Here is an 11,579-nt window from a genome sequence, read left to right on the forward strand (position 1 = left end):
ACACACACGCACACACACACACACGCACACACACACACACACACACGCGCACACACACAGACGCACGCGCGCGCGCACGCACACACACACACACAGATTCACAACGTGAGAACAATACCGGCCACCGCTGTCACATAGTTAGTTGCAGCCCTAACATGCATGCGCATGGGCGCACGCACCCACACACACAGGCACGCACGCGCGCGCGCACACACACACACACACACACACACACACACACACTAACATGCACGCACACACACACACACACACACACTAACATGCACACACACACACACACACACACTAACATGCACGCACACGCACACAAACACACACATACTCTCACAGGGACAGAGTTCAGCCAGATGTTGGCTTGTGTGTTTGGCCTGCATACTCACATAAAGAGGATAATTCCAGTGTTGGACATTGCAAAAGCCAATCCCAGAATTCCACTGCCCATTATGGCGTTGCTGAGGTTAAAGATGGACATTCCAAAAGAAGTCTTCCCCTCAAACTGCAGTGAGAAGACAGAAGAGGAGCACCGATCAACCCTCTCGTAAATGCAAGGTTACCACATCACAACGGAAACGCAAAATAGCCCTGGAAAAATCACATTAGCTAGATCTCCCAAGAAGGATTAAGATCATTCACACCAAAGACTTTTCAATCAGACTGCAGCTGATTAAGAAAGACTTTTCAATCAGACTGCAGCTGATTAAGATTCCAGATTCCAGATTGATTTAACAGCCATAGTGAGTAAACGTGTTACAAACGAGGGAATTTGTCTTTGTGCATCATGCAGCGCAGCGATCACAGCAACAGCAAACACAAATAGCAAAATATGAACAGACGGTAGACAATCTTCAAATTTATATTATAATTATTATAAAGTGCAAAATAAAAGACCTTTTAAAGTGACATACAGTGGAGTCCATGTAAATATGCAATATAAGAATATAGCGTAATATGATGCAATATAAGAATATAGCAATATAAGAATATAGCATAGTTAAGCAGTGTATTATTATATTTCAGTATGGCTGAATTCATTTCAACAGCATTTTGAAGTATGGCCGAGCCAAAGCACTCACGTCTGTAAAGTGAACTTCTTTCTTGCCATCACTTTTATGTGGGAGAAACTCATCGCGCTCAGCCATCGATTCCAGCGCATCAAACCTAGAACAACAAATACACATGAAGAGAGAATGAAGACAACAAACAACATAGGCAGTTTGTCACACACACACACACACACACACACACACACACGACTGCTGTAAAACGATAACATACATTTAAATATGGCTTAAAAAAAAGTTAACTCCTTGAGCTGTACTCGATTTATGTTTCCAGGCAGTTGGGTAGCTTTAATGTTGCATACCTTGGCATAAACCAAGCTTTTTTTAATTGAATTTAAATGTATTCGACTACTATTTTACACGGCAATCTACGTCACTAGTGTTCAATGTGTTAGGCTTACCCATCATCCCTGCTATGTCCATTCATCTTCTGAAGCTCCATCCTGGTTGTTAGGTCTGTGAGGTGGGACACTTTGAAGGTCTACTTTGCTTGAACGACCCGAACCTTCTTCAAACTTTCACCTAGCAGGAAGTGGAGAAAACAATTGTTTAATCTGTGCCTTCCTTAACAATGTGAGCAGCGTTCTGGCGAGGAGAGTTACTTGTTTATGGTCAATCAGCATACTGTATCAAACCTTGACGTTTGTTCATGGACTCAAACCAAAATCTACTAGGAGTTTCCCCATAATATGTGCATGGAGGGTTGATGTCACCTGGGATTGTTTTGTTTCCGCCCTGACATCATCACTGAACTATAGTCTTGTGTGTGTGTGTGAGAGAGAGAGAGTGAATTTATGATATCCCTGATGTCACAATGCCTATGTATGACATCACTGATGACATCAGTCACTGATGATGTCATCAGTGACATCATCACTGAACAATAGCCTTTTTATCAGTGACATCATCACTGAACTATAGCCGTGTGTGTGTGAATTTATGACATCACTGATGATGTCACAATGCCTATGTATGACATCACTGATGACATCAGTCACTGATGATGTCATCAGTGACATCATCACTGAACTATAGCCTTGTGTGTGTGTGAGTAATTAACTGATGATGTCATTTATGACATCACTGATGATGTCATCAGTGGGACAGACAGACCAAGAAACACAGAATCTGCCTCTCCATTGCAAACTCACTACATTACCTGTAATTTAACCATTGGCTGTATATTAATTGAACACTAGAAACACTGAAGTGGACTTGACATGTGACTTGATAGTTGAAAATAATATAGACATATAACAGACCTATTTATAAAGTCTTGACACACACACACACACACACGCACACACACGCACACACTGCGATCAGTTTCCCTCCTTGGCAAGGTTAACAAGAATGTAATTTCTCACATTTTCCTTCAGCGATATAATTAACCTTTCATACAGTAACATTTGATAGTACTAGTTAAAGTTAGTAACTAAGTTAGTCATTAAGAAGAGATGAGGATAACTAAAACGTCTGGGTAGCCGTGATGGTCCACACACAATCCAAATCCACTGGCAGAATCAAGGGAAACTCTTCAAGTCAATTCAAAAGCCAACATGTGACATGAAACGCTTTAAATAACAAATGTTGTCAGAGGACTTATGTTGATCTAATCTGTTCCCGGCAACACAAAGCTGGCATGGAGAGAGTTGAGAATGAGCGTAGGTCTGCCACTGGGTCATGGGATGCGTGCCTGGTCTCGGGGTCAGGCTGCCCTCAGGGTTTTCACATCTGACCCCCAACGACATACTCGCACTACATTGTCCCATTCCTTTGGGAGTTTTCACACGATGCAGGAATTTTTATATTCCTACGCTAATCCCTGACCCTGAACGAGCCTACTGAAGTACGACGGTGCGTATTACTTGTTTGCTGAGGGCACCGGCCTGTGGAGATAAACAATAGGTTCCCAGTGTTGGAGGTACTAATTAAACTGTGGCTTGACTGGGGCCCATAGCTTCCTGACCTCAGGTCAACTCGGTTAGGCTAACTTTCTTTTAGCTACATATCCAGCCCCAAATTCCCATGGCCCACAGCCAACGCACACAGCCCAACGAGGCGTAGAGGAGAGGACATGTCAGGAATATTTAGCATTTAACTTCCACGGAGAGAGAGGCCGTTTCGTGCGATTAATCACTATGAGATCGTCGTGGGAGAATGGAAAAACGAGACAAGCCTGGTTTACGAGAAACTACGTCAATGATACTGATCTCACTCAGCATACCGCTTTTTAAAAGTATCCTTGTAGCTAAATCTACAACCCCCCCCCCCCAGCAAGCCCCCCCCCCCCCCAACCACATTTCTAAAATGTTTAAGGCACAAGTTTTTAAAGTGCTTTCAATAAAAACAACACAAGCTGAAGTTAAACCCCAATAGAGACTACAGTGGCCATAGTATCCATCTGTAGTGTAACACATGGCTCTTGTCTGATGCAAGACCAGCTCACTATTGACAGTTTGCCCTTCCCTTTCCTCAACACCTAAAAGGACTCTCACTGCAGGACAACTTACCCGGCCAAAGATCGTTTCCGGGGGGAATTCCCGTATATCGACAGAATAGATCCTCGAGGAAGTGCACTCAATTTTTCTTCCAATGTTTATATATAGCCTTGTGCTGCTGAGGGAGTTTTGCCCTCTCCAAAGCTCCTTGGTCGTGAAGGGAGGAGAGAGTGAGAGAGAGAGAGAGAGAGAGAGAGAGAGCTTAGTGTCTGGGTGGGGGAGAGAGAGAGCGGGAAATGGGAACACCCATTCTTAACCCTTTGTTACACCAGCTTACAGGTAGTAGTGGCTCCTGTGTGTGTGCCTTCACACACACACGGCCCCGCAGTCGCTAAAGAGACTGTGGGGATCCATGGCTGTCACATTATGATCAGAGGCACACGTAAAGACAGAGAGAGTGCTTGTAGTCTATATAGAGTGATTGCAGTCTTAAACCTACATTTTAATCCATTGGATCAGGTGAGCTTCTCATGTTAACGGGAGGAGAATACCATGGCTATTACCGTGTCATTACACAGTCATGCGAGTCGAGGGGGGGGAGGAGTCGAGGGGGGGGGGGGGGGGCTGGGTGTCATCTGAGGTGGGCTTTGTTACAGCATGGGCGGATACTCATTGACAGTTTTAGCATCCTGCTGGAAGTCACAGTGATGTTAATTAGCTTAGGAGATAAGTGCTTTTTTAAGGCTGTCCTGCATGTGAGTCCGCTTAAAGTCTGCAAACAAACATCGTGCGGAATGCTAACGGTTGTCGCGTGCTCGGACACACAGAGAGACGGTTATAGGCCGCACACACACTGACATGCAAGTCGCTGTATTATGTCACATATACATTGTCACTTATATTGGTTCAACACAAGTTAATATCAAAGCATTGGGTTATTGGGGGTAATATTGGAATGTATTATTAGGAATAAGTATTGATAGGGATATGTGGGTTTTATGATTTATGATATTGTGTGTGTATGGGTAAGTTTGTATACGTCTGTGTATATATATACATATGTATGTATGTATGTATGTGTATACATGAGCATGTGTGGAGGAGCGTGGGAGTTGGTATATGCATATATATGGATGTATACATTTGTTTATGAATGATTTGGGGGCAGGACTCGATAAGCAGAGGCTTCTTCCGGCCCCTTTTCAAACAGTTCGCAAACAGTTAGTTTGGTGAAGTCTATTGGACTGTTATGTTTACTGTTTTTTTCATTTTATGTATTGTTTTAACCGTTTGAAATAAATCGTTTCAATCAATCAATCCATCTAGGAGCTCTGCCAGCACAGTTCCAGGGTCTCGAAAACGGAGGGTTTACTTGACATGTATCAGCTCACACAACACACCACATGAAGATTGACAGCGTTCACATTCTATAAGCTGTATATAAGGAGTTAGGGCTGCAACTATTAATGATTATTTTCATCATCGATTCATCTGTTAAATCATTTTCTCGACTGATAGAATAGTCGTTAAGTCTATGAAATGTCACAAAATGGTGAAATATGTCGATCATTTCCCCCTCCCCCAAAAGATGACATCCTCAAATGTCTTCATGGTCTTGACCAACAGTCCACAACCCAAAGGTCATGAGCTTACTGTCACAGAAGACTAAAGAAACCAGAAAGTATTTGCATTTTAAGAAGCTGAATGAGAGAATTTTACTATTGTTTTTCTTAAAAATGAGTCTGAACGATTAAATCGATTGTAAAATTAGTTGGCGATTAATTTTCTGTCAATTGACTCGATGAAGCTTTTCAGCTCTAATAAGGACAGCACACGATACATTCTAAATACAGCAACTAATTCAAAACAAATGTCTGCGTCTGCCTCGTCGTAAGCAGAATGTGAGTTGATAAAGTCCACGTTAACTCTGCACGCCCAAGAAACACCCACATTTTCTTTATCTCCACATGACATCCTTCTCTGGGAAGATAGCCTTTCTGTTGTCAGACCATCTCATCTTAGTCGTGGTGGCACAAAAATGAGAAGCAACACTTTCCATCACTCTATTTATTCTAAACGCAGTTCTCTCGAGTTGTGGAAATAAAACGTCTTGGGTTACATTTCCATCGCATGTGTGGAACATCTGGATAACAACAGTCGTCGTGGACAGCCGGCCGAATCCAAATAACGAGAGGACAGAAGAACGGTTACCTCGAGTCAGTGACCTCACAGTGACACGTATTCACTCAATAGGAGTTTCTCTGGTGAAAGCCAGTGGAGCAGAACAGTGATAACATTATAACTCGTGTCAAACATTTGCGGACGTGAGGACGGAGACATTTCGTCTGCTGCTCTCAATCTGTAAAATCATGCATCAAACATTGACTTTATTTTGGGATGTCATGGCCGTGCCAATGATTTAAGCCAAGTGGCTCTCCGGTTTCAGCGAGCCATTCAAAATGCCACCGCTGCATTTAGCATACTGCCAACATTGGTCACCGAAGGGACTAGCTAGGAATAAGAACATAAATATATCCCCCGCTGAACGGTTTCAAAACTGAATCCCGTCGCAACGTCAATGTCTTCACTGTGTAAATAAGGATAACATGCTTCTGTTGTAAGCCCATATATGAATGGGGGAAATGGTGTCATATAGATAGTGGAGGCTCTCCTCCTGTACTCACCTCTCTCCCAACAGTCACAGACAGATGGATGTCTTCAGTCTCAACAGAATTAAGTAACGGTTTCCTCTACGTCTAAACTTGGTTCCTGGTTCACTTCCAAAACCTGCTTTTTTTGGAGAGCCAAGAAGCTCTCTGTGTAACTGTAAGAGAGAGAGAGGGAGAGAGCAGACAGAGAGAGAAGCAGGGGGGGGGGGGGAAAGGAGGGTAGTAATTGCCCGCGTTAAAGACGTTTCCTGCCCTGTCACAAGCTAAGCCACTCCCTCCACACAGTCTGAGCAGGCCACGTGTGTGTGGAGCTCAGGCCACTTCATGAAAGAATCTGATTGTAAATATTTGGACACTGTTCAGCATTGAGGCTGAATTTCCAAAACCCAGGAGCACTAAAGCAGATGTGCAAAAGCATGTCACATGTGGAGCTAGATACGTGCCTGCTCAACTAGCTTCGACAATGTCATGTAGGCCTAAAACTGAGCAATGTTGTAATCGGCGATACTCAACTTGCGGCCCGGGGGGCCAGATGCGGCCCCCGATAGGGTGCAGAGTGGCCCCCCGGGTCCCGACCATTTTCAAATTCACAATGAAAATGTTCAATAAAGTTTGACCGAGCTCCAGCTACATTGTCAAATATCCTATCCAACTATCCTGTATGCAAAAAATGGAGAGACTTAAACTCTGGCGGACACCCCAAAAACCTACAATCCACTACAGAAAAATATATATTGATGTTTGTTTATTAACTGGCCCCTGGCCTCCTGTCATTTTGCAAAAGTGGCCCCCGGGCAAAGCAAGTTGAGCATCCCTGGCTAGCCTATGCTTACATGGTTTTACACTATGATATTGAGTATATTGTGGTTGTGCAGGTGGTGATGGCTGTTCAGTTGGCTGTTCAGTTGTGGGTTTTGTAATTCCTTGTCTGTGCTTCAGCTTTTAGTCATCACCTCTGTACCGTTGCCATCTAGTGGGCAGAAAATCTCAATATGGTCACACTGCAATAGACCCTTTTCACAGGGGGGGATTTTATGTCAAAAAGGCAGGGTAAACACAGGTGCAAGCAAAACACTAATGAGGCTTTCCAAATTCCATGATTGGAAGTTGGAGACCCTCATTAGTGTTTTGCTTGCACCTGTGTTTACCCTGCCTTTTCGACACAAAATGACCCCCGTGAAAAGGGTCTATGAGCGCCAAAAATCGAATGCTGTACAAAGGTCAAAGGCAATCGCCATTATAATAAAAGAAAACAGCATCTGCAACATTAAATATTCATCCTGCAATGCTTAAGACCCAGGTCACACAATAACTGGTTTCAAACCGTCAGCGGCCATATGGCATGAGGCTCTGAGCTTCAGCAGTCTGATCATGTGACCCTTGTGTACACACACACACACGGGCCAATTTCACACTCTTTACAATGAGAATAAGTACAACCGAACACAAAGATATAAAAAAAAGTGCTGTATTTATTCTAAAACTAAAAAACGATTAAAAAAACAAACACATAATCAACAGTTAGCATCTGTAAAATGTCAGGACTTCTGTGTAGTAGGCACGTGTTTTGAGCTAGGGGGTTTTCCCGAGTAAATTAAAGTTGCTATTTCCCCTTGTCAACCCACGCAAAGTAATTACAGCGAGCCTCAGGATTGGAGGAATGCCCCTGGGGGCGGGCGCACACAAAGAATTGCCTGCCCATGTTGGGCCCCTCCTTCTTGACGGTCCGAAGCACGCAGGGTTCCCCGTGAACTTTACAGGCGGGCGGCGGGGGCGGCCCGTGAAGCACAGACTTCCAGAACACCAGCGATGACGACGCCCCCTTCTTGGTATCCAAGGGTCCCGCCGCGGTGGGTTGCGGCGAGGTTAACCGCTCAGCTTTCGCCCCCGTGTGTTTGTCACTTTCCTCCGTGCTGCTGCTGTTGCTGCCAGGGCACGGCTGTGGTGAGCCATCGCTGACACCTTTAACCGCGGTGTCCCCGCCCGTCCCCGGGGACACATCTCGTCTAGTCGCACACCCTTTTTGGAAGTTCTGTGATGATGAGGTCACGTCAGCTATCCCGAGCATTTTCTCACACCGACTACTAGCAGGGCTTTCCGCGGGAGGAACGGCGTTCGTGACTTTGGGTTTGAAGAAGGCGAGGAGGCTGCCCTGAGGCTGCTTCGAGGAATTCTTTACCGTCTTAGTCTTTTTCCCCTTTGGGACAGCAGAGTCCGCCGCCGTCAATGTCCTTTTATTTACAGAGCTGTTCCCGCCTCTGGAGGGGTTTAGGTTCTCCCGCCTCTCCTCGACCTCCTGAGATCCAGGTAACGACGCATCCCTGCCCTGAGACGGGATCGATTTGTGGCCCACTTTGACGAGGAACCGCGAGAGCTTCTGCTGCTTGCCGGCAAACTCTGGCAGATGGCGAGTACAGAGAGGAGGGGTCTTGGAGCTGGGCAGGAGAGAGCAACGGAGTTCCCCCCACACGGGACAGTGGTCCGACCCGTCCACCTCCGGCATGATATCCGCTGCCACAAACTGCTCCTTGGCCAGCAGGTAGTCGGCGAATATATAGTCGATGCGCGAGCCGTAGTTGGTCTGGCGGGCGCCGGTGAGAGTGGACCAGCATGTGAACGCATGCGTGCGCGTCGGGTGGAAGTAGCGAAAGGTATCCACAAATTTCCCACTGCGGACGGGATCTGCTGAGGTTACCTCACGTTCTTCAGCCGGTTCCTCCCCATTCCCCTTTCTTTGACCGTCACTGTGCAAGAAGCCATTCAGCCATTTTCTTCCAGGGTTCTCCTCAAAATCATCCTAAGCGATGGCAAAAATAAAGCAGGAAGAGTCTAATTATTATGAACATGGATACATTGTGCACTTAGCATGGGTGTGAGTTTGTTATTACCCACCACATGAAGTTAACCTAAATGATCATTTAATACATCAAAGTATAAAAGAAGACCCTCATATGAGAGTATTCATAACCTTTCACTTACAATGCCATCTGGGTCACAGTGGTCTAGTGGCCGGTGAGATGTATTCACATCTCCTAAAACAATCACATGGCTGAAAGAATGAAGAGAGAAAACAAATTAATAATAATAATAATGTTTAATTCAGACTGCTCAAGTGTTCAAATGTAATTTCCAATCCTCCCTAAACTCTCACCTTCCAGCCTTGAGTATGGCTTCAGCCCGACACTGCAGCAACTCGTAGAACCGCAGTTTGAACTGCTTTCGCTCCGGCTTTTCAGGGTCAGCTCTTGGACAGTACACATTGATGATTGTAACTGTCTGCGGTATGTCCTGACACCTGTGAGGATAAAACGATATAAGGCCACGTCAACAAAATATGATATGAATACTAGGGGTGGGAATCACCAGATGCCCACGATACGATACTAAAACGATACTTAAGTCACGATACGATAGTATTGCGATATTGCCGATATATTGAATATTGCGATATTTCGATATATTGCGATTTCTTACTTTTTCAACTGCAAATGATGTCCCCAAAGGAAAACTTTGTCAACACCTGGTTTAAATAAGAACAATTTTCCAGTCTGTACATCTGACTTCAACCATTTTATTGCAGCAACATTGTCAAGTAGACAGACCAACAACTTTCATAAAGTCATGTCATAGTTGCATGCACCTGACAAACTGAACTGTTTGTTACAGTCTACTTACAGTCCACCTTAACTGGATGTGTGTGTGGACTACTGTACTTAGGTAGTTTTTGAACAATGCAACTTCACTTCACTTGCACAAAACATCTTGTGCAGCCCATTTAGTAACTGGGGAATTTGTAAATTACTGTTATGACAAAACTGTTAAAACAAAATGAAAATATGCTACTGTTTGTTTACTGCTGGCCTTGGAACTAAAGGTTATAGTAGCCCGGTGGCCTGGCATGGCCTGCAATTTTTTTTTTTTTTTAATATCGATACAATATCTTCAGGCAAAATATCGCGATACTATGGTGTATCGATTTCCCCCCCCACCCCTAATGAATACCCAATACAATACAGACACAGCATGTGTGCCACAAAAACATGATGCTTATACAAAGCACATGATTGAAACTTCAAAAGTAGCATTTTCCTCTTACATGAGTTTGTGCTGGGTAATAACAGCTCTTACATGAGTTTGTGCTGGGTAATAACAGCCATGTTCCTCTTACATGAGTTTGTGCTGGGTAATAACACTTACATGAGTTTGTGCTGGGTAATAACACTTACATGAGTTTGTGCTGGGTAATAACAGCTCGTCCTTCGTTGTCCAAAAGCTGCAACTCCTCATCTGTAAAGTCTGTGTGGTCACCATGGCAACCGACAGAGCCTTCATGGGTGGTCAGCAGACCTGTAAGACCCTCCTCAGCAGCAAATGGAGTGGCACTGTCTTTGCAGTAAGTGGCAACCCCTGTGCAGGGCAGGAATGTAAGGTCAATTTAAGAGTTTACATACTGTCTACGACCCATCTACGACCCAGGAACAGCTGCAGTAACAGGGGGCACTTCAATAATTAATTAATATAAGTATCCATTCAGCAAAATGATTGCTAGATAAGGTTTTGGCGTAGATACACGTTGGATATATGACTGGCATGAAGTGAATTTTTGTGAAAATGTTATGAACCTGAATAGCCGCTACGTCCACGACTGAAGCTGAAATAGGAGTTGTAGCCGTCAACAATGGCAGTTCTTTCGTCAAGCAGGTCTCCTGTGGGGGAAAGTGTGGGGTGTACAGATTAAAATAATGTATTATTATAAGAAAAAACGAACATTAGATGAAGAGCTTCACAGGATAACGGTACAATATGCTAACGCTATATGCTTGCTTATCTGACAGCTTTGTTCAGCGTTCATAAGTAAGCTAACCACTTACTTGTCACTTTTGTCTCTTGAACACAGATAATATCTGCGTCCAGCGAATCAAGAGCGTGCTTAATGCCACCTCTGAACGTCCTGATGCCATTTATGTTCCAAGTAACGATCCTCATGGTGAAACGGTCAACTATGCACAGCGATTGAATACACGTGAGACAGATGACAACAATACATCCACGCCTGTCTGACACCAACGTGCACTGCAGTGCAGATACGGAAGTACAAAGGAAGTCCAGGGTGTTACGAGCGGAAGTGTCTTTCTTCACTAACCCTTTAGTTTTTTGTTGTTATTTATCCTTATCCCCCGTTTCTTAGCTGTTGATGATTGTTGTTGCATTGCATCATGTTACTTTGATCCGAGGCGAAATGTCTATGTATCGATATAGAAGCCCCAGTGAGAATATGAAGATTGTTTCCTGACCAAGGTGAAGTTGCACAGTGCCGCCGCTAGAGGGGGTAATCGTGCTTTAGGATTTCGGCGCGCTTTTGACACTCGAGCTCACCGGGAAACGAG

At 44.4% G+C, this 11,579-nt stretch overlaps 2 protein-coding genes across 2 annotated transcripts in view; both read right to left on the reverse strand.

Annotated features, from left to right (window-relative positions):
* The window catches only part of LOC310780875 (sodium-coupled neutral amino acid transporter 3-like), a 14,809-nt gene extending 11,080 nt beyond the window's left edge, over positions 1 to 3,729 (reverse strand). Inside the window, exons 1-4 of the mRNA XM_083641382.1 lie at positions 3,596 to 3,729; positions 1,484 to 1,604; positions 1,095 to 1,179; positions 402 to 517 (exon numbers count right to left, since the gene is read on the reverse strand). Coding sequence (XP_083497508.1) covers positions 402 to 517; positions 1,095 to 1,179; positions 1,484 to 1,524 — 242 coding nt within the window. The 5' untranslated portion in view covers positions 1,525 to 1,604; positions 3,596 to 3,729. The remainder of the gene's footprint in view (positions 1 to 401; positions 518 to 1,094; positions 1,180 to 1,483; positions 1,605 to 3,595) is intronic.
* Positions 3,730 to 7,782: 4,053 nt separating this feature from the next.
* On the reverse strand, positions 7,783 to 11,182 carry apex2 (APEX nuclease (apurinic/apyrimidinic endonuclease) 2). Its single transcript, XM_083641421.1, has 6 exons — positions 11,064 to 11,182; positions 10,815 to 10,898; positions 10,419 to 10,599; positions 9,344 to 9,487; positions 9,172 to 9,241; positions 7,783 to 8,989 (listed from the first exon to the last, which is right to left on the reverse strand). Exons 1-6 carry the CDS (start codon positions 11,176 to 11,178, stop codon positions 7,796 to 7,798), a joined length of 1,788 nt encoding a protein of 595 aa, XP_083497547.1. The 5' UTR covers positions 11,179 to 11,182; the 3' UTR covers positions 7,783 to 7,795.
* Positions 11,183 to 11,579: the final 397 nt, after the last annotated feature.

Source organism: Poromitra crassiceps (assembly GCF_964638095.1).
Source record: "Poromitra crassiceps genome assembly, chromosome: 8".
Classification (NCBI taxonomy): Eukaryota; Metazoa; Chordata; class Actinopteri; order Beryciformes; family Melamphaidae; genus Poromitra; species Poromitra crassiceps.